The sequence below is a fragment of the Electrophorus electricus genome, chromosome 5 (genome assembly GCF_041902795.1).
Source record: "Electrophorus electricus isolate QZ-2024a chromosome 5, ASM4190279v1, whole genome shotgun sequence".
NCBI lineage: Eukaryota > Metazoa > Chordata > Actinopteri > Gymnotiformes > Gymnotidae > Electrophorus > Electrophorus electricus.
The window spans coordinates 29,655,024-29,678,665 of record NC_137501.1 but is presented as its reverse complement, the minus strand read 5'-3'; the positions used below and the strand labels follow the sequence as shown (position 1 = coordinate 29,678,665).

The following is a 23,642-nucleotide window of genomic DNA, read 5'->3' as shown; positions in this document are numbered from 1 at the left end:
TTCCGACCTAATCTCTCTGCCACATGCCGCCCTGATTCCTACCATCACCACCTCCCAGCCCCATTACCCTCGGTTCCCAGTGGGTCTCTTATGCCAGGGCTCCTGTGTGTCCCACACACTGTCAATGTCCTTTAACACCTCTTCGCTCCACATCTGTGGGAAGTTGCCTTAGGTAGAGTCGGGTGTCCACAATGAAGAGAATTATCCCATGTTGTTTTGCTCCTGAGAAAACGGGAGGTTTCATTCTTGCTAGGAGGCCAAAAATGTAGGATTGCGTTCAGTGAGGGCTGGTCTCCGAATCTGGATACATTATTTATCTTAGGTCTTTCCTCCAGGTCCCAGCCTGGAATACTTTTCCGTGTGGTAAGACGGTACATTCAGTTCCACTGTACGCTACAACAGCAGACACAATAAAAACCTGGGTTGCAATTTACGAGAGAGGATTACTAATTTAATAACCTGATAGAGCAGTCAAGGTCACGGCTCTCTCCCACCTGTAGAGCTTTGGCTTTAGTTTCCGAAACATCCGACTCCACTCATGGAATAATCGTCTGCTGCAGTGAACGCTGGAGGAGCCAAATCAGGAGGTTGGGGGAGGAACAGGAGAGGAACACAGAGCAGGATAGCTAAAAATTTCCACGTGACGAGAGGACACTTGGCCACGGGACTCTCACATGCTCTCGTTTGCTCCAAACCCGTCCAAAAACACTTGTGTTTGGAAGCATGAGCTACTGAATTGCTCTTATTAATGTTTATGAGGAGGAATTTCCTACTCTGAGATCGTGGACAAATGCATGTAGTTGTAGGTGTAGTTGTATGAAGCTCATATTCTCCCCCAAAATGAGCTCAGACGAGCATGTCTAATCATCACTGATGGGACTACAGAAATGCTTGCGAACTGTCCAGTGTGTGGACGCAGGGTATTCTCAGAAACAGAGCGCTGGCAAACTCCAAACGCTAACAAACGTCAGCGTCGCAGGGTGACAGGGCGACCCACGCAAAATGAACGGCCCCTTTAAACAGCGCAAGCGCGGGACGCGACGGGACCTCGGGTCTCTGAGCAGGGCCTGCATGTCCACACGTCGCTTGGGGCTATCGATTATCGTGCGGGGAAACTCGCCGCTGCCTCCACACAGTCTTGCCCCAGTCAGCCCGGCGTTCAAAGCTCAAACCCTCCTGCCGTCGGACAGGGGGAGGTCCAGCCTGGCCGGGGCCCGCGCCACAGAGCCAGGGCCCAACAAGGAGAGCGTGGGGGCTGGGAGCCGTAATGACGAGCAGTTTATTGAACGCTCCCAGGAGCTGGGGGAGCGAGTGAGAAAGAAAAAGAAAGAGGAAGCAGAACCTTTGAAATTCCCGTAAACAGAGAATCAAAAAACTTTGAATCTCAAGGGCAAGCCAAGTGTCCTGTCTGAGCGTCTGCGTTGGCATCACATTTAGCTGTATTAACCTTAAAGAAAGGAAGAGAAAGGGAGGGACTATGTCAGGTGTCCCTATAGCTCTCTGACTGTCGCTTTGTCTGCCTGCGTGAGATACCAAGACAGTGTTTCCCACCTATGAATCCTGTGGCTTGTATAAGAGTTTTCAAAATGGTGGGATCTGACTCGATCTTGATTTGTCTTTATTTTTGTTTCAGTAGTTCTTGGCTAAATCAAGAACATTCTTAAGAATATTCAGTGAGGTGTGTGTGTGTGTGTGTGTTAGAATGTCTGGTATTGCATTTCATGTGGTTAATTACAGAAGGTTCACATGCAGTCCGATATAAGTACAAACAAGGAAGGTTGTTATCAAGTTATGTGTGTGTCCGTGTGTGCGTGACAGGGAGTGTGTGTGCATGTGGGCACGTGTGTGTGGCTTCTGGAGCCGACAGCTTCACTATTATAACAATTACAAAGTGACCCAAATCTCTGTGTACTGTTTTTGAGGGACAAACAAGGCCTTAGGCCGCCTCCTGTGTGCGTGCGTGCATGCAAGCGAGAGAGAGAGAGAGAGAGAGAGAGAGATCTGACAACCTGCCCTGATGGTCTTAATGAGCTCTGCTCCATGCTCCCAGAGAGAGAGAGAGAGAGAGAGAGAGAGATAGATTGTGTCAGTGAGAGACTGCTTGGCAGAACCTTCCGGCATATGGCACAAACAGTTGCGTTTTCCATGGCAGGTGGCTTGATGCCTACACTAGGTAGAAGGTTTTGACACCCGGGGTGCAGAATCTGGAAAGTGCTGGAAAGGGACTTCTCCACAATGTAATGTTTGACACCGCACGCTTACTTACTTTCTACCTGTCACTATGGATGTATTTCTCAATACATCTTGCCACCGTCTCTTCTTATCTTCAGTCTCTCTGCTTCCCCCTGTCTGTCACGCAGAGACACCGGTTGTCTCTTAGTGACCTTTGGTTCCTGCATGTGGAGGATTTTACATATTAAAAAAAGCCTGCATTTTAATAGCCCCTCTGTTTTGGTAATGGGCACCGCCATCGTGTTGCGCTGGTTACACTCCATTATGGCAGGATGAGCAGAGACTTCACACCGTAACAACGCACGTTGCAGCCTCCAGTAAAAACTGTTAAGAAAGCACTGCAATTAACGGGACGCTTTACACCAAAATAGTAGTGTAGTTAAGAACCGATTAAAACCAATGGGGGGAAGTTATCACCATCTCATTTGCATAATGCAAACTGACCACTGACTTTAACTCATTATTAATAGCGCGAGCGTATTAGTGCTTGTGCGTGGCGCGTAACTTCCCAAAAGGAGAACCCTCCTCTTCGAGGGGCCAGGCGTGCTCCGAGATCTGTACAGCTCCATTTGCGTTTGCAACGTCTGGCAGATGCTCTTATCCAGAGCGACACGCAGAAGTGAACCACGCCGTGCTGCTTATCAGCATTCGCGCTCCCTGCAAAACAAAGCCGTGACCTTGATGCTGCCGGCGCCTGGCTGTACCGGCTGAGCTACGGGGGCACACGGTGACTGAAAGCTTGCTTTCCCAAGGTCACTGTAGACAAGCGAATGGGTGGGGCAAGGAACGGTGCAGAACAAATGACACTAGAAGACTTTTTAACTTCTGAATATGCAAATGAACTGACATGTCCCGTCCCATGTAAGAGGTAACATGGAGGTTATGTCACCAAGAATCACCAACAGATGGTTCCTTCGAGCAATAAAGGGTCCTGTCATTTTAATAACTCCTAGATGATTGTAATCTATTATCTGTTATTTATCTAATACAAATGAGCAACTCTTGGCATTGCTCAATGTAATGCAAAGATATGCAGTTAACAAAGTACATATTAGCAAGTGTTTCTGTTCACTCAAGCACCCAACCAACTGCAAATTTACACATTTCTGATTGAAAACTATGATTTGGGTCTAAATCCATGACCAATCTGTTGCAAAGGGAAATCGGCTTCGGGAACTAGCGTCACACAGAGACCCTGGTCCTGGTCCACACAGCCAGTGTAGACAGAAGCCGGAGGATGGGCAAGCCAGTGAAATGCGCTATTCTTTAATACTGACGTCTATAATCTCGTCCTGGACCAGCGATGTCGTTCTTTGCCTTCTGGCAGCCCATTTTTTCCAAGCACCGTCACCAAAGTTGGAGGCAACCAATCGCCAATCATTCCTCGGCGACATGGGAATTTGGCACGGTTTCCCGACAGGGTTCTCCAGAGCGGGAAGGCAGGCGAGAGGAGAACCTCCCCTGTCATGTAGCCTGTCTGCTCATCTGTGTCCTGAAAGAACTTAATCTCCTTAGGTGGAGCAGGCTCCAGCCTCCTCGCCGCATTTGTCGCTCCGACGTGAGTGTGGAGGAAATGATCGCGGCGGGACGGGTAAGCCGGCTCCGCAAACGAGCGTGCACGGGTTCCCGCGCCCAATGGCTAAAAGTTGGGATGTCAAATATCTCATCAGCAGTAAACAGTGACAAACTGCACGCCACGTTTTCATGAAAGATACCGAGTTTGTCCTACCGTGGCACACATTTCCTACCAGTGTCACATATAAGAAACGCTCTCTGCAGTGCTAGCGGTTGTTTCCTGATTCTGCACTCTGAAACAAGCTCACGCTGCAGCCGTAACGTAACACGCTCGTGCGCATAGCTGCCGTGGTGGCTCTGTGACCAGTGTGTCCAGCAGCAGCTAGCAATGGGAAATAACTGGCTTGCCTGTTATGTGCAGACCGCAGACAGCAGCTGCGTGCATCGCCGCTGGAGTACACTCAAAGGGCTCACCGTAACGAGCGCAGGCACGGCGAGGCCACACCCTCTCTGCCCGTCCGTCGCCACGCTTGCTCGGCTCACGGCAACGTGTGCAGAAAACAGTGTAGGCGCCGGTTCTAAAGTGACTCAGTGTTTCACTGCTTCAGAATAGACGGGGACAAAATGCGCATTCATTTTTATAACCCCCCCCCCCCCCCCCCCCCCCCGGGTTGCCTGGCTGTTTTTTTTATTTAGTCCTTCTCTAAATACAATAAAATACGGGACACAGACAGGCGTCCGGCCTTGATTTCTATAGCCGTCAACACACTTCAGCTGTGACCCTATATCTGTGCGCACACGCACGAGCACACAGGTGCTCCCTTTTCAGCTGCCATCATTCTGAACACCCTGACAGCGGGCACGCCATTATAAAACGACCTTGAGTTGAAACGCCGACATCGACATAACGCGGTGGAAGCGGTAACGCGACGCCGTGAGTGATTTCCTGCTCTAAGGTCAGCAGCTCTACCTGACAGGCCGCGCTCTTTTGTCACCGCGGGCCGCGCAAGTGGGAGATCCAGTCTCCGCGGCGCAAACGCGCCGTAAATAAGGTTCACGCCGTAGATCTGCCGGAAGCTTGGCGAGGGGAAGGGTGGCTGGGGCCAGCAGGAAGTCGAAGGCGCTGTAGCTCCTCGGGGCTGTTTTCCCTTCCACCCTCGTTAGAGCTGGAAGGTTAGGCACGTCTTTAGCCTTTTGATGTTCCGAGACTTTCGACTTTGTGTCTCCAGGAGCATCGGCACTTCTCACGCCACATATTAAACATTCCGTTTTAACTGGAGTAAAGGTCCATGTTATGTGAAAGGGCAGGCCGTGTGATGGCTACAAGACCCCCCCCCCCCATCTTTCTCGCCCTTCTCTCTCTCTCTCTCTCTCTCTCTCTCTCTCTCTCTCTCTCTCTGTCCCCCTCTCTCTCTCACTCTCTCTCTCTCTCTCTCTGTCCCCCTCTCTCTCTCTCTCTCTCTCTCTCTCTCTCTCACCAGCACATGGCTCCTTTGAATTCTGTAGTTTGTCAGGGAGACCCGGAGCACAGACACAGCTGATCAGTGATCAGTGCAATTCCGAACACGCTGATATGAGTTAAATGCTGACACTCTAAAGCTCGACACACACTGCAGGACCCGCTCACACAATCTTCCGTTTAAATATCTGTGCTTCCCATATTGGCTTATTTAGCCTCACCTATAGCATGCTGTGAAAGAAAATTATGAAGGGGTTTAATCCTAAAACATATTGAATGAATGCTAATTTAATATTGAAGTTGGCTGAATGAATAGTAATTTAATGTTAAGAAGCGCTGGCAATATCAAGACTTCTTCCCACACCCCGAGATGACATTAGTGATCTGGGTAGAGGTCGGGTATTTTTAGAGTTCATGTTTCATACCACCTCTACGTGAGCCTTGTTCTCCCAGTATATATTTCAAAATGATGTCCAAGAATTGCTCATCTCTTTTGACCTAATCACAGCATGGCGTTTGAATTAGCTGCGCCTCCTTAAATATGCAAAAGTTTGTTTATATGGGGAAAAGAAATCAATCCATGTTCCCAGCAAAATTGCAGATGCTACGCTTTTGACTAAACAAGGCGTTCAACTTCTTTTCTTCAGAGGGAAATTGCTGTTTCAGTGTATGGTGAGCACTGTGGAGAGGTTGGATTGAGAATCAGTGGGCAACACGTGAAACAAACTGAGTTCCAGCGTTCAATCAGCCTAAATAAAGCATTTCAAATGTAGGGCATGGACATCCTGACACAGGCTGTAAACATTCCCAGATCTCGGCAGGTTGGGAGGGAACGCGGCGCGCTCCGGAGCACGTGCGGACGATCGTGGGCTGGGAGTGCGTTCCCAGAGCCGAGAGAGGTTAATATTCCAAGACAGATCTCGATTAGATCCGAACGCCACGCCACCTGAGGGGGGACCGTACACCTCCGCCCCAGAAACAGCAAAGTGTCACGCTGGTCCCTGTTTGGAATACGAAAGTGTACAGATGCATAAATAGCAGAGCGCGTGGTCGTCGACAGAACACAGTCAAGGAAACAGCAGTATGAGCAGACAGAATGTGCTTTCAATTCCAGAATGTTCTGTAAATCAGTATTTTTAACAGTGTCCTCAGTTTTATCAGTAGTAGTTGTGTAATATCTAATGCCCTGTTCCCAATAAAAAAGCATGAGAGGTTATTGTTGCAAGACAATACTGAACCAAAACATTTGCCAGATATCTTTGATGTAATCATTGTGTAACCTAGATGCAGTCATTGTGTAGCCTAGATGCACACATTGTTTAGCCTAGATGCAATTATTGTGTAGCCCAGATGCACACATTGTGTAGCCTGTATGTAGTCATTGTGTAGCCTGTATGCAATGCTTATAGCTTTTCCTCAGAAGACATCTGTGAAATGTCGTCACCCAAGCACACAACAAAAAGCCCCCCACACTAGTGTAATAATGTGGTCTGGGTTAAAGCTATTGTGAGCAAGCGAATGGAGTGGCTGTGTCTGCGTTTTAGAGGTTAATGTTTCTTTTACGTTTCCTCTAATTGCGCCGCATCTGTGCTGGAGATGTGGATGAGCTACAGAAGATGCCTCTTACTCCACATTGGCCAGAATGGCCATGGATGCACTCTAGTGATTTCTCGAGGGGGGCCCGAACCAGTTTCGGAATGGATATTGCCACGGTGTGCACGCTCGCGCGCTTGTGCATGCGCTTGGCTTTTCAGAGGTCGCGCTGACACGGAGCACGTTGGTCACGAGGAGATCGTCGGGCCGAATTCCACAGCGCTGAATTTGAGTACTGGCATCCTCCACTTCCACCGTCACCACTGGCATCTCGTCACGGTTTGCAAAGTTACTCCCGTTGTCTTGGCGCAAACCTTGTGTTGGACATAATGTTACAAACACGAGAAAAAGGCAGGAAGAGTTTATGGGCCTCACCTGGTATACGATGGCTCATTCAGAGCAATCTTTGTTCAGAACGTTGTCCTATCGCCCTCCATCTATACGCGCAGACCCTAAAACACTTCACAAACAATTCTGCCAGTCTTTATAATGCAGGTGGCCTTACAGGTTAAATCGTGGTCCATGTAGGGTAAATAGCTTTTAGCTATTATATGTGTACAGCGGCAATTACTTAGCTGTTAAATGTGTATAACAACTGTTACTGGGTTAAATGCAAAGTAAGGATGAGAGAGTTTCCGGTTGAGCCGGCTGGGTACCGGCCTTCACGCGGCTGTGTGGGTCTGCAGCGCTTCGTCCGTTATTTTTTAACTTCATCAGAGCGATGGAGAGAAGCCGGGGAAGCGATATCCCTGCCTGGCGAGGCCTTTTGCCAGAGCTGGCGGGGGAGAGGGCCGTCAATACAGACTCTCCTCATAATAAAAGCTCGTTATGCTCGTTATTATCAACTACTTTGTTACTTCCACTGTGACATGCCCATTTCCCTAGTTAGCACATGCAAGAGATCTCCACCAGGCCAGGTCTGGCTTCAGTTTTTGAGAAGACGGTCCTGGTCCTTGACAGAGTGTCCCAACATTCCCTGCCTTGTGCTGCAATACAAATGGGAGAGCAATACCTAAGCCACGGTTGGGAGCTTCTTTTTAGGCAATGTATCTCGATGTCCCCTACTCGATGTCCCTGACCTTGCTCTTGAAGTGTCACACTAGATTTGTGTCTTGGACATTGTGGCGTGTTGTGGTTTGGAGAGTGAATGTGGGTAAAGGCTTTAAGTATGTACTGATTACTCACGGTATGTCCTCTGCACTTAAACCTGTCCGGGGTGTATTGTTGAGGGGGAGAGAGACAGTGCAAAGTTGAAATCATCATCCCAAATAAAAATTAAAAACATTCTAAAACCATGCGTCTTTTAGTCAGAGGTTTTATGGTACTGGGGCACATCCCTGTTGTTGGTCATCAGCTGCCGTGACCTTGGTCCAACTCTGATCCAACACACTAGAAAGACCTCATCGAGGAGGGATGCCTGAGTATTGAAAGCAGTTGTGTTAAATTAGGGTTAACTAACACATCTGGCTGTAATATTCAGACGAAGCCATGCAGGCTGATGGATCCCCTGGCATCCGTTTATGAGGAGCAGGTATAACTTTATGAGAATCTTTTAAAGTATGATGATTTGGGGAACTCGGGCCCCGAGCCCATATTCTCCCCCACTGTTCTCACATTTCATCAGTCCTGTGACTCCTTTTCGAACGAGTCGACACGAACCTGCTCCATGTTCTTCAAACAATTGGAAATTTTAGCATTTTTCATTAACATTTCAGTGTGAGCATCCTTTTTTTTCCCTCTTCTCCTCAAGTTTCTTCGGTGATGAATACCTGAATTATGTCTCGCTACGCCACCCCCCATCCCCACCCCACACGGCTCTACCCTCCCTGCTGGGAATGCGACACCTCGGGGGAGCCGAGCCTTCAGAGAGCATACCTGACCTCCAGCCAGAGAGAGTGCCAGACAGACTGCCAGTTAAAGCATGGCACTGTGCAGAGCCACGTGATCTGGCTGCCTGGCGCAGATATCCCTCTCCTCGGCCCCATCATATCGACGCTGCTGCTGGACCTGCTGTAGGGACGCTCGGGGACGCCAGCGCTATGCTTTCATGTCATGACTAGCAACACAGATACAAGCCAGGCTGGGAATAGGAGTGACGATTCCCCCAAATGCAGCTGTGCTCAGGTAAAGGTGGACCAAGCTTGAGTTTATCCTCATGTGGATTTCACTGCTGCACAGTAAACTGGGCAGTTTAATGCTTTCTTGGTTTAATGGTTTACTGGTTTATTACTGGTCAGTGGGTGGTCATTTTCAGGAGTCCACGGTGCACGACACATAGTTCACATAGTTCTTGTTTACTTCTCTTGTTTACATACTGGCACGATAAACCACTGGACACAAGGCCGTTGCTTCTGAGTTTCACCCCTCACATTGAATTTAATTATTGCTAATTGGTTTTCATGTCTTATTTGTGTGAGGCGAGACCTCAATGTGTTCATTACAAAGAATTATGGGAAGATCTAGAGAGAAGATGAGGTCATGTAGATCATGTCATTGATGTGGATTGAAAGCCTGATCATACTTGTAGGGGTTTCTAGTGTTCTGCATGAATGTAACTGGATTTGGCTTCAGACGTTCTTAAGCTGAGATGCATTGGTACTATTTCTAATAAAATATTTATAATTAAAATATTTCATATGCATATCGTCATCAAATGCCTGGCTTCTAAAATCTCTGAAATGTTGAATGAGAGGACAAAGGACAAAGCTTTGTGGACCATAGCTTTGTTTGAGACACCATGCTCCAGTTATAAAAGAATTAGCAGACAGCATTACTATAAGTCAAATACTTTCCGTTAGCATTGTGAGATGCAAAGATAAGATACCAAAACAATGTCTTACATTTAGCAAAACAGGTATTTCCCTTCTCCACTCTGTGCAGGCTTCTCCAGTGACCTGGACAGTCTGGTTTCAGAGGTCTGCTGAAGTAACCCAGCACTGTGGCTCGTTAGCCTGGCTATATTGTCCTTGATGGTGTGTCTCTGTCAGAAGGTCACAGGGTATTGCAAATTATTAGAGTGGAATGTAGTAACACCTTTGCATGCATATGAAACTGTCCTCAGGGGAAGCTCACAGACTTATTTCCCTTAGCATGACTCATTTAGAATTGCACACGTGTGTGTGTGTGTGTGTGTGTGTGTGTGTGTCTGTGTGTGTGGGTGTGGAAAATGTAGCCATTTGTCTGCAAAAGGGGAATAAAAAAATGAGTGTAGGAGGATTGTGCGTCTTATGTCCCAGTCTTCAAATAAGCACACATGTAACTATGCTCGCATTCCTGGTCCTTCTGAAACTACAGTTATGCATTACAAAACGCGTTCGATTCATTCATTCATTCAGTCATTCATTCATTCAGCAGTTTTGTGCGCAATGGCCAAATTCCCGTTGCACTGAAGATGCCATTAATAAAAGGCTCTTTAAAGCATTCAGCTCTCCAGCAAACAGAGTTTCCGTCACAATGCAAGACTTGACACTAGCACGCTCTCGCTTTAATAGCCTGCCAGTCATCCGAACAGGGCCGAGATCCAGTACTAAACTCGCCGGGTTGATGGGAGAATGATGGAGAATATTTAAACAGTGTCTTTTTAACCCGGAAACATACGGTTTCGTGGTGGTCTTTGGGCCGAGGCGGTTCCGTCTCGTTAAGTCACCGTGAACCCCTGACCTTTTCATGGAGTTCGGCCTTGCAGAAAAGCGGCGTTTGCACCTTGCTTTCTCAGACGCATGCGAGGGAGAGGTGGTCTCCAAGAAGCCCTTGAACTGAATGTAAACACCAGGTAAGAACAGCCAAACAAGGATGAAAAGAAGAAGAAAGCTGTGAAAGTGTGTGTAGTGATAGCAGCCTTATAGCTTACAGGGTTTCTTCCCCTCCCTCTCTGTTTCTGTTCCTTTTGCTTTTTAATACCTGCAGACTCGACTAAGGGAACCATAACAGACAAAAGGGTAGCAAGCCTTAGCCTGCGTTATAGCCAGCACTCAGCACTCAGGAGTAAGGTGCCACAGAGGTGATTTCCTGCACGGCTAAAAGTCGTTTCTCAAACAAGTGTGGAGAGCAGACAACTTTATTAGATTTTTAAAAAGAATCAAAAGACCTCTGAGACATTAAACTGTATGTCTGTTACAAGTGCAAAGAAAAAAGGCACCTCTAATATACCAAACTGTACTTGGAGTATTCATATTCTTCAAACAGGCCAGTATTTATGCTGTATTTTCAGCTTGCCTTTAACTGTTATAAGATTTCAATCATTTTGTTAAGCGTGCACATAAAGAAATAAGTTGTAGGTGAATTTGAAAAATCAAATCAGGCAAAATTATTGTGAGCTGTCATCGTATCTTTTAAACTTAAAAGATAAATTTGTTCTAGGTAGCAAATTACAAACTAAAAGGGGATTAGAAAAGCAGGACTAGAGCAGGACCCCACACTTCATTCAGCTGCAGATGTATGAAATGTTTTGCATGATCTCATCCGTATGGCAGTACAGAAACTGAACTGCCTGTATAACAAAGCCACATTGGTCCCCAAGAAAATGAATGTTTTCGAGGAGCCGATTTCTCTGGTTTAGACCACTCAGAATGCTCCAAGTTACTGATATCACGAATGTGGAACCTCTTCTCTACCCCACTTATAAGAAAAAGAAGAAGAAAATGGAAGTATTAACACTGATTAGAAATATTCATGTCAGTAGTTCCTTCTGTAGACACCATGGAAACTCTATAAAGTAAATGCTTCCCAAGTTTCTGATTGATCCCTTTTCTGCTAGTCACTACTTTTTTGCGCTCCATAATGACCGAATTGTCATGTTGGACATTCTACCACTGAACACGTGGCCAAGCATAGCAGATTATCTACTCGAGCTTCCGACAGGCCTGGCCGTTGTCGTTCACATCCAGACACACCCGAACCAGAGACGCACACCCATCCCCTTCCTGATCGATACGTGCACAATCCTTTCCAAACCAAGATAAAAATCCCTCTCGCCCAATCGCAGTGAAATGCCACCTACCATCACAGCTGCCGGAGATGGTAGCCCATATTCACGGATGTGATAAGATAACGTTTGAGTTATAGCAAGATGATAAACTTGACTACAACGCACCTTTTGGTAGAGTCCTCGAATCCCACGTGTACCTTTTTTTTTTGTGTGTGTGTTCACCCAATCTGTAAAATATCGGGTCATTCTAAGATGAATGTCAGAGGCAAATGAGAATTGTTATGCTTGAATACAGTTGCCATTTTAGGTCGTGTAATTTCGGATGGGTGAAGCTAACCTAGGGAATGTTTCTGGGGCGGGGACGACGAGGAGAGGAATGAGTGACATCGTTGCCCTTTTCTAAAGGGAGATTAGCGGGCGGAACACCTCGTCATGGCACTGCATGCTCTGAAGGGACCTACAGATGGAGGAGGACTCTCACCCAGCTCGCCTTTGAGCCTGCCTACTTCTGGAGCTTTTAGCCAGGTGGTACCATCACTGAGTTTGTGTGCGAACGTTCCTGTACCCCCTCATTCATAAATGTTAGGAATGGCTAAATAAGAAGAACAAGATATATTTGGAATGCAATTAAATTTGGAGTGCAGAGCAGCAGTATCCTTTTTATTCATCGCCCAGTACTCGAAATCATCTTCCTCCAGCGGTGAAGGCACATGGAGCTGCAGAATATATATTTTACTACTTTAGCATTACAACTTTTTATTTCTCACGTCAGAGGAAGTATGTCAACTGTATATAGTACATTCTCAAAATCTTTTATTAAGGGTGCTGATCACTGATTATTTCCGCATACTGTCCATCCGTGTATTACAACAGTGTTTAACAACAGCAGACCATCGAAATCCATCCACACCAGAACTGCACACTGTGTGCTTTGGTATGCGTGTTTCTATGGCACTAACAAGCCCAGTCAATTCTTGGAGATATCCAATGGGGCACATTCTTTAGGGCTATCGATTACCAGCGGGGCTGCGAAGATATGAAGAGGGAAGAATTGGTGGAGAGATGGAGCAGATGAACCATTCTGTCAAGGTATCAATAACCACGGTGCCTGGTAAATCGCGTTAATTGGATTTAACCTCATTTATCTGTTCCCTTTGCTGCTCTTACTAATACACATGGAAAAGCAAGGCACAAGAACTCAGAGGGAAGTTGCTGTTGTGCATGAAAGCAAAGCACATTCCAGGAGCGTGATGCTGTGTCTCTGTCACACTCTCTCTCTCGCTCTGTCTCGCTATCTGCATTCAGTGATGTACTCTTTGCTGTTAAGAGCAACCAGTGGCATTCGGTATCCACCTGCCGGTTCGGTCTGTATTTCAACCCCAGTTGCAATAGATAAGGGCAAACCATCGTCTTTACATGCGGGGGACGCAGCTCCCCAGCGGAGCGATCATACTACGCCTCAATAAAATGTTTCCCCCTCCCTCCGCTTCCCTGCCTCCCAACCCCCCAAGCAAAGGCGACTTAACCTCTCCTCTCTCTGTCCCTTCCAGGAAAGGAGGAGTACGTGGCGACCTTCAAGGGCTCCGAGTACTTCTGCTACGACCTGTCACAGAACCCGATCCAGAGCAGCAGCGACGAGATCACGCTCTCATTCAAGACCCTGCAGAGGAACGGCCTGATGCTGCACACGGGCAAATCGGCAGACTACGTCAACCTGGCGCTGAAAAACGGGGCAGTTTCGCTCGTCATTAATTTGGGCTCGGGGGCCTTTGAAGCCCTCGTGGAGCCAGTCAATGGAAAATTTAATGACAATGATTGGCATGATGTCAAAGTAACGAGGAATCTCCGTCAGGTAACAGTGCAGGGGGGCTCTGGCCTTGATCCGGTCGATAGGCCAGTCAGATTTCTCCTCAATTCACAAAGCAGACGCAGAAATGCATTTAACCTCCACCCTCCTGCTTTCATGAAGTGCGCATTTAGAGGTGCAGGCATGTTTGAGCAGGGTCATACCTTCAGGGGGGCGATGCGCCGCCTGATACCGTGCAGAACATTGGCACCAATGCCACATTCGTTCATTAGCTGCATGGAGCTTTAGGAAGCAAAGCCGTCTGTCCAGTGTGATCCTTGCTGCTCCCTTCAAATGAGCCGCAAGTCCAATAATGGCCGGCTGGGGCAGTGATTTAGAGCACTGTCTGCTACCGTTGTCTGTGCAGCGTTCGGTGACGCCCGGGTTTTCACTCAAACACGACAGGACGCGGAACACGATTAATCCTCGGCAACAACGGCGGCCACCACAAACAGCCACCTGAGGGGAGAAAGGCCGTCCATATGACGGGAAGATGTATAGGAAACGTACGGTGGTGAGCTGCTTGCACAAGCGTGGAGCTCTTTGTAGCACAAGTGCTCCTCGATCCAGTGCTCAGAGGGATACAGCCGTACTCTGTCACAACTATTAAGAACTCCGAACACCTCTCACAGGTGTAGCGGGAGCTGGGTCAGAGCAAAAAGTGGACTGTCTGGTGGGCCAACTGTGCTAGACGGTATGCTTGCTTATAAGTGGATCGGTTATTTTGGGGGAAATCAAGGAACTATGGAATTTTTGAAAGGCACGAACAGCAAGTTTGCAGTCGATTCAAAGGAGTAAACACTCTAAAATAATACTACCGGCGGTCATGTTTCCAAAGTCACGTCCCGTCCTGGACAGAGTACGCCCTTGCTCAAATAACAGTAGACTTTAATCCGCAATTAACGAATAAACTAATTATGAAATTTCATCGGCCAAAGGCACTGATGAAGTCATAGGGAACTCTCAACGCATGTGAGTCAGGAGACAGTCAGGCCACACTGCTCCATTCTGTTTAAGGGCCATGGTTTCCATTGCAATAAAGTGAACCTAAAGTTCATCACTACAGCCTCATCAGCAAGCCTCGGAGGCCGCCGAAACACGAGCGACACGGCCGGCTTCCGAGCTAGCCGATGGACTGTGCAGAAACGCTTCCAACTGCGCCACCATGGTGGACGTTCGTTAAAGAGGGTCGACCGATGTTCTTTAGGCCTGCTGTCTTATCAGTCACCTGACGTACACCAGTTCCACAATGATGAGACAGAGATCAGACTCCAAAAAGCAACACGCTCAACCATTGGACAAGAAACAGGCGGTTAGAGGCAGTTAGAAACACCCGCACTAGCTCCAGCTGTAGATTAACGTTAGTCTGCCTTTTTTTCCCCCTTTGTCTCCCTACTTTTTGTCTGTGACTAACATGCTGTGTAAAACTAACGTCATCCATGGAACGTGTCATTCTACTAACCAGACCGTGTAACGGACGGTGTACTAACCTTGGTAGCAGCCCTCATATCTTTTTTGAGTAACGGTCGTTGTTCTGTTCACAGTTTTAATTTGCTTTCTCCCCCCTTTTCCACAAAGCACTCAGGCATTGGACACGCTATGGTAAACAAACTACATTGTTCGGTAGATATCATTCTAATTGTTTCTTAGTTTGGGTTTGCCGTGTATTTCCTTTCTTTCTTTTTATCGTAGACGTCATAGCCAAAATAAAAAATAAGAGAGGGGAATTGCGGTTGGTACTTCTCTGCTTACTTTCCTTCCACTCCTTTAATTTTTTTTTTCCCTTCATCAGATTGGTTGGTTCTTCCCCCTTTCTTTGTTCTAAGCCCCTCCCACCACTCTATCCATGTCCGTTCCACAGAACCTCCCTTTCTGGATCGTCGCCCCGAGCCTCTCGCCATCGAGCTCTGGTTCTGCTGGCCCGCTGGCCTGATGCTCCTTGGCTCTGTCAGCGCCGACCCCATTCCGTCTGCACGGCACGCGCATGGGAACGCCCCGCCTCCCGCCCGCACCCCTGCTCCCGCTCGCTCTGCCTGGCCGTGTCCGCTGTTTTCCCACTTCGATCCCCAAGCCCGGTCCCATGGCTTCCTCCACCGCCCTTCACCTCTCTGCTCACCCTTTCTTTTTGGGTGCATGCACCAAAAAGAAAAGCAAGCTTGTATAAGTGGTTCCCAGAAGCAAACTGCAGTTGTGCTTTCCATTGCTTGCGCTTTCAGTCTAACCCTTGTGGCATTACTCTCCTTTAAGTTCTTTCAGTACAAAACAAACAACTAAAACTACTAATTGCTAGGAAAACTAACCAAGTTAACAACTTACTAACACCATTTTTGTGTCTACTAAATTACTTTTACGTTGCAGTAGAAGCAATACTAACCCTACTTTTGGACAATCCGTAGACTAGCTAGAACACTATGGGGCTAGCACTCAAAAGAATCTCTGACTAACCAAAATAAAAAATATAGAAATATATTCATTAACTTCAAAGAGAAAGACATGAAAATGGGTCTCAAACAAGCCAAAAATGGGGAGAAGAAAAGGTCTGGAGTGGTAAAAAAAAAAAAAAAAAAAACCCAAACCAAACCGCAGCCAAAAGGTTATTGGAATATAGCGTGTCCTTTTCCTGTGCTTTGCTGTGTAGGTAACAATATCCGTGGATGGGATTCTGACTACCACGGGGTACACACAGGAGGACTACACCATGCTGGGCTCGGACGACTTTTTCTATGTCGGAGGAAGCCCTAGCACGGCCGACCTGCCAGGATCACCTGTTAGCAACAATTTTATGGGTTGCCTAAAGGAGGTAAACAGTTTGTTGTGAACTTTTTTTAATGGCTGTTGAGGGGGCCTCCTAAATTATGCAGTAAAAAGAATCCTGCAGTCTGCATTTTCCTCTCCTTGTGTACCTCTTTGGGTTATTTTTGTTGTTTTTGGGGTTTTTTATCGAAAAGGGAATACTTTACGCTTGCAGAACAAAAACATAAGTAGCAGTAATGAGTAGCTCATATCTTTCACAGTTGCTGCTTTGTATTGTTTGAAATACCAAAAGAAGACATGAAAGATGTTTTAAAGCAATTATCTGAGCCTTTTAAGCTCCAGTTGAGGACCAAATCTAAAATGATGTTGGTGCGAATTTCCAGTTTATCTTCAGTCTGTTAATGGCTATCCAGCTGGGTTTGGAAGAATTAACCAAATGTGTGGTCTTATTTTCCAAACTGAAACTATTGTTGTTATGGACTGAAATTAAACGGGATTTCCTCATTGACATGTATTATTGACATCAGAACTAGGATTAATGTCCAGTAATCGTTGCTATTATAGCCACTAAAACCTAGTGCTTAACCATCTCTCTAAATTATACAAACACACCATGGTTGTATTTTAGGTAATAACAGTGTAATTCTCAGTGTTGTTTATAAGACTTCAGTTGTAAAGGTAGCCTGATGCACATTTGAGAAAATGAATTATTCCAGTAAAGGTTTGTTTTCAAGGATCGATACGGAGTCAGAAGAAATTTATGTTCACATGAGCTGGTGATATTATATCCATGATATAGGACCAGCTGTTGACTAGCTTACACAGCGTCAGTCTGCCGTGATCTACTCACCCAAGTCTTCTGGTTCAGGGGTTCCTGCTTAATTTGGTGTTTTTGAAACGTAACACACACAAGCAATTATTTATAAGACTACACCTCTACCAATTGTCTGTGTGTGTGTGCGCGTGTGTGTGTGAGTGTGTGTGTGTGTGTGTGTATTTGGGTTCTGAATATACAATGCGTGGTTGAATGCTTGTATAGGCATGTACAATAAAACTATTCTTTATTGCACAAGGTAGCAGGTGGCCCTCAAAATGCGTTTCCCTTTGAAAGTGTGGCACAGTGCTCAACAATCACTCCTGCTGCCTTTCCTGCTTTTCCCTTTCTGCTTGTTGTAATCGCTGCACACGTAAAAGCTTCCCCGCAAACGCACTGGACACTTAATGGAGGTTCTGACCCAGCGAGGCCTTTACCCCGCACTGACAGCCTCCAGAGGGGCGCCTGATTTGAGCAGCGCGCCGCTTCACTCTTGCTTTATCTTTCTCGTTTCAAGGCGTTCCGTTCCTACCGCTCGGCCGCGGAGCTCGGACGTTTCTCTCGGCCGTCGTCTCGGGGACGCCGGCCTGTCCTCACTGAACCTTGGGGAAAAAAAAGAGTCCTATGGAGACATTTCGTAACCAGAGTTTGGGTTCCTCGACACATAGCTGCCCTGCTGTCCAATCCCAGCTCATTAGAGAACTCTGCTCGTTAAAAAAAACAAACAAAGGCAGAGTCTCTGCCGCTCGTTTAAACAATAACATTACCCTTCCTGTGGAAAAGAAGTGTATGTCTGTGGGACAGATTTCTCCGGGCAGCATTACCATTTCGAGACCGTGCTTCAAAAATCACATCAAACGCGTCAGGATTAGCTGAGCCTGTCTTGGGGTTTACAGAGAGGAAGAAAGGGCTCATCCTCCTCTTTTTCAGGGCAAATTGGTGTTTTTATTCAACTTGCCTTACATTCTGAGAGCGATGTGTCACCAGCGTCTCCCCACCAGTAAACTTCATGTTAGCAAGGATATTTCAGCTTTAAAATTAGCATCAAGCTAAATGGAATAATTGAGGACAAAGGGGATGTTTATCGACTAGAGTTATTAGCGGCGAGCAATTACACGTGTGCCTGCTTAACATAAGAGTGCAGACTTAATTAAATAATGAACGTGAGCGACGTGATTGAGAACGCTTCGTTAACACCTCTATCCACCTGCGTGCAAATTGGCTGGCGATAAATGTCATCCATATCTCCTTGCTAATTCTTTTCGTGAGAGCTTCATGATGTTTGGCGTGGCACCACCCTGGCCAGCCTCTGCATCATTTCTGGGTGCTCCTTTGCTGCACTGGTACGTGATGTGGAGCCCAGCGTTTGAGGCCAGAGATTCTCCCTGTTTGTTTCTCTGTCACGTTCAGCTTGCACAAGCCCTCGTCAGGCTCTCTGCCGCTGCCGTGCTGGAATCCCTGGCACGTGAGCTATGGCCGAGTCCTTGATGCAGCAGCTGTCTGATTGATCGCGCAGGCCTGTGGTCACGCTCGCAGCCCTGGCGTCGGCGTTCCCCCCTCTCCCTGGCTTCCCTCGGGCCATGGCTCTTCTGTTTTGATGATGAAACGCTGGTGTGGTAATAGCCTAGTTGTCACTTCTCTGGGTCTCGTGACAAATGAGTTCGGCGGGACTTTCTTTTGACTGGGTGAGACGCAGAAACCGAAGCCCTCTTCCAATCTCGCCGGCCCCTAAAAGGTGCCCTTGGTCGCGACTCCTTTGTATTGATTGCGCTTTATTGGCGGTATCTGCTGTGTGCCTGTGGACTCTGTGACTAAAAAACAGAAGAAGTCTGCTCCTTCTGCTCTTTAGCCCTCACCCCTCTCCAGATAGAATCTCTCCACTATCCCCAAAAGGATGGTGACTTTTTTCCAAGTCAGTTTTTTTTCCCCAATGGGATTTGTGCAGTTTTCATGGAGGATTTTGGGCAGCGATGGGAAACCGTATCCAGTATGAGGTGCAGCTGGCGCGTCCCTGCTGGGAGGAGCTGTGGACCGCCTGGTTATCGCCCCCCCCCCCCTCCCCCCCTTTTTGAATGCATAGCGAATGCGTCTGATTCACATTTTGTAGCTCATCGTGTGAAACACGTAATCACGTCCCAGGTGTGTTGTGGCAGCAGTTAGGTCTTGGTGCTAGCAGTGCTAACCCTAGCAGTGCTAGGCTTTCTATGGGACCCCCTCCTTCTTAACCGCAATGCTCCAAGCTCAAGGGTCTTACATTGCAGATCTTGCCTCTGGCAAGGCACCGAGGCTCAGGTCTCAGGTCTTACCTCAGTCCTCTCTTGCTGTGACGGGACATGCATGTAACTCCACTTTTCTGGGGAAATATTCTCTCTCAACCTTCATCACTGGTTCGTGGTGCTCCTTCATTTGGCAGGACAGCAGGGAGCTGACTTGTGCTAAAGGCTATGCTCTTATATCTCTTTCTAATATGGTGCCATGACCCAGTTTTTTTCATGTGAATGTTAAGTATGACTGCAAAGTTTAGAAAGGTCGATACCCCCTCCCCCAACCTTTGTTGTTTGAGTATTTTCATAATACATATACTGAGTGTATTCAATTATATATTGAGTGAATTAAACACCCCATAATGGTCTTGATACAACAGACAGATTAATTATGACTGTTAAAGGAAATGAGAGGTGTAGCACAGGCATTTAAGTTCCATTCTCCAGTGAGCACTTCCATCTCACCAGTACGTGAATGGGGGGAGACACTGCACTCCATTCACCCTAAACGTCTATGTTCCTGCCACCTGAGAACCACTGGTCTAAACATGCCATCTTAATTCATTATTGGGCACCTGTAATTGACTGTAGACACAGTGGTAAATAAGGTAGACCAGTGGTTGAGAGGCATATCTAGCATGGCCTTGAAGGGTTTCTCTTTGAGAAACATTTGTTTAGGTACATATCTTAAAGCACATTTTGGATCTCTCTATGTTGACATGTCAGGGAACATGTTGGGGTCCATATCACATGGCTGGTATTATCAGTTATAGAAAATTACATAGAGGCAATTAGGCAAAATCTTTCACTTGAACAATAAATTATATAGAATGTTATGGCTATGGTATAATTTTAGTGGATGTGGTTGTTTGGGTTTTTTTATTTTATTTTTATTTTTATTTTTAATTTCCAGATTAAACCCAGTTACACTAAGTTACACCACAGCTCACTGAACTAGCTTACTGAAGTGGCCAATAATGGAACAGCATAGTGCAGTGTTGAATCTTTGACATTTATGGACCTTTGGCATCCCAGTCCAAGTCTGTGTTGTTCTACTTACTGGTTACTTGTTACTGGTTGGCTGGTTAAAGTTTCCCATTTTAGTAGGTGGTCTAGATGCTGGAATTTGTCTGACATCTTGTATAAACCTGAAAAATGACCCTGTCTAGAAGTATTACTCATGTATACAGACTCAAACAAATATCCACGGAGGACTTCCAGATATGTTTGATAAGTTATTAGAGTCAGCCAAGCCTACCTAAGAACAGTGTACTGGTTAGAACGCAGCTTTATAATCTTTCACTGTAAACATTTGGCACTGGAAGTTGTAGGTTCAGATCCTTGTTTTTTTTCCACGTCATACATTCAGCTTATTATTTTTGTCTCATAGCTGTAATCTAACTGCTAAATGCTAATCTTGGACAATTGCTATTTTCATTAAATGTTTCTCTTTCAGAGTGGGTGCAATGCCCCTACTCTGAGCAAACTGCTAAACAAGACCACACACTATAAATCCTTTGCATATCAAAGTAGCTTTTGCGCAGTGTAAAAATTCAAGGTATACATTACTTTTCTAGCCATTGCATGTCAAAGCTTATTATATAAACTAAATAGATTTGGGTCATATACACCTGTGGCGTGTTCAGCTGTGAGTTCTTATTATGTCTTGGCTTGCAGCCAAACACACAGAATGCACTAGTCACAGTGAATGATGCCCCCTCCAGGTCAGGCGTTTTTCCCAGAGGTGAGAAGCTGCTCCTGGTGGGATGCCAGGGCTGTGTTGGGTACGGCGGGGGCTCCGCTGCGGAGCTCCGCCCTGGCTCGCTGAGATCCCGCGGGGGTTTACGGGCAGAGCAGGGAAGTGGCAGGGTCTGTCTGTGCGACAAGAGAATGACAGAAGGCTCCTCTCATCTAGCTTTGAAAGGATCAGCTCTGACAGGTCAGAGCTGCGCTGGCGTGCAGGGCTACATCCAGAGGAGAGCGACAACCAGTTGCACGTAACAGGAGTAAAACTGCATGAACTTTTGTTTCTGTAGTTCAGATACTTGTTATGGAAAAGTGTACTGCTCGAAACTTTTCTATTTATAATTTTTTTTGTTTGTTTGTTTGTTTGTTTTGTTTTGTACATTTGTAAGGCCCTACTAAATTCACAGGAAAAGACTCATTTCATGGACCTAGTTTCTTAAAAATGGCGAGTTTCACTGATTTTTAGAAAACAAATGCTACATTTCATGCTATTTACTAAATAACACTCAGCTAGCTGACGCAGATGAAAATGCTCTTCATGTTTTGACATGTGCAGCTCTGTCCATAGGCAGCATCATGGTAACATTAGACTAGCAAGAACCTGAAACATCAGACAACCTCCAAAATATGACAGCGATGTTTGTAATTACAACTCAAAGTTTTTGACAAAACCAGGGATTGTTAAAACCAGTGTGTACTACATTTAAATCAGAAAGGGACTTCCCAGAAAGGAGAACTTGTGCAGGTCAAAAATAGGATGAAAAGAGATTGAGGGTCATGCATAATGGTGAGGTAAAAAAGAATGTAAAATGGACATTGCTGCAAATACATTAAGCTTCAACATATGCACAATTCACGAAAAAGGATTTAGAATGTGTGCAGTGTTATATGCAGCAGTGTTCTACATATGATCAGAAATGCAGTAAAATGTGGTCATTGGCAAATTTCCTTGAGTGAATATACAATGTCCTTATTATTAAGAGAAGTTTGACCATAAATATTGTTTCGCTTGCTTTATCACCTTTAGACAATCCAAATATTATATGATCACCTTTTAGCTTAATGTCAATACAGATTTTTAAAAATGATTTGTTTAGATAAATCCAAAACCCATAACAGTACTGAAAAATGAATGACGGATTCATCAGTTAGTGCAAAATGAGCGTTTAGTGTTTAACAGAAAGATTAAGTTAGTAATATTGGTTGGATAAAGCTACATTAGCTACATATTAGGAAAAACCCTGATCACTGATATCATCTGATTGATTTACATAGCAACAGAAAAAATTATGAGCTCTGGCATTTAACTCTGTGCTGTCCAGTTAAGGCATATATCCAATAATTTTCCAATTTTCACGCATTTAATGAAAAATTGGATATTTCCAATTGAAAGTTGATTTCATGGTCTGTGACATGATTTTTCAGAATCATAAATTTGGTACAGCCCTATATGTTTGATAACACAATGTTTCTAGTCTTTCCATAACTGTTTTTTTTTTTTTTTTTATTGTTTGGAACTGAATTCATCTTGGTTTTCAGAAAACATTTTGCTGTGCGTAGCACACATCCTCGGTGTGGGCAGTATTATGTCATGCTTGCTTGGAGCACGTGTCATGGGCCATCCTTACGCCTCACGCTCCTTGAGATAACACACTGTCCATCTATGTATGCTATTTTACCAACGTATTATGTTAACTGAAACAGACAGCGTAGCCTAATTCTCTGCAGGGCAAGTGTGATGTAGACGTAGTCCTGAAAATGAAATCCTTTTTAAGAGTGGTACTCCACTGATGCACTCCTGATATGGCGTAGTTTCAGGCGAGCTTTGTTAGTTTTCTACCACAATTCTAGTGCCCTCCTTTCCTGTTGACCCCTGGCCTATCATTCGACAGGTGGTATACAAAAACAACGACGTGCGACTGGAGCTCTCCAGGCTGGCTTTGCAGGGCGACCACAAGATGAAGATCCATGGTGTGGTGGCCTTCAAGTGTGAGAACGTGGCCACTCTTGACCCCATCACGTTTGAGACCCCGGAGGCCTTCATTACCCTGCACAAGTGGAACACCAAGAAGACGGGCTCCATCTCCTTCGACTTCCGCACCACGGAGCCCAATGGCCTGCTGCTCTTCAGCCACGGGAGGCCCAAGCAGCAGACCAAGGAGGCCAAGAGCCCCCTCACACTGAAGGTGGACTTCTTCGCCATCGAGATGCTGGACGGACACTTGTATCTGCTGTTGGACATGGGCTCGGGCGCCACCAAGACGCGGGCGGTCAACAAGAAGGTCAACGACGGCGAGTGGTACCACGTGGACTTCCAGAGGGACGGGAGATCAGGTATGATCCCAGCCCCTCCCCCTTTCTCGAGAATCACTTGAGCAGTTTGTCCTTAATCCTGAACATGCAACTGGCTTCTGCTGTCAGCCTCACCAACTAAACCGCGCTCATGTTCCACAGAACCCTCATTCGCAGCTTTCCATCTTTCTTGTTTTTCT

The 23,642-nt window shown here is 46.2% G+C and overlaps 1 protein-coding gene across 23 annotated transcripts in view; it reads left to right on the top strand.

The window, feature by feature from the left end:
* LOC113578995 (neurexin-1a-like) overlaps positions 1-23,642 on the top strand; it is a 297,820-nt gene that overhangs the window by 120,784 nt on the left and 153,394 nt on the right. For 16 of the 23 annotated variants that reach the window (XR_014123871.1, XM_081714755.1, XM_081714752.1 and 13 more), the window contains 4 exons: positions 13,277-13,578; positions 15,151-15,174; positions 16,211-16,372; positions 23,043-23,484. Coding sequence is in view for 22 of the 23 variants with exons in the window: in XM_081714755.1 (XP_081570881.1) it covers positions 13,277-13,578; positions 15,151-15,174; positions 16,211-16,372; positions 23,043-23,484 (930 nt within the window). In the remaining variant the exon portion in view is untranslated. The remainder of the gene's footprint in view (positions 1-13,276; positions 13,579-15,150; positions 15,175-16,210; positions 16,373-23,042; positions 23,485-23,642) is intronic. The other 7 variants (XM_081714756.1, XM_081714754.1, XM_081714753.1 and 4 more) reach the window with 1 other exon arrangement.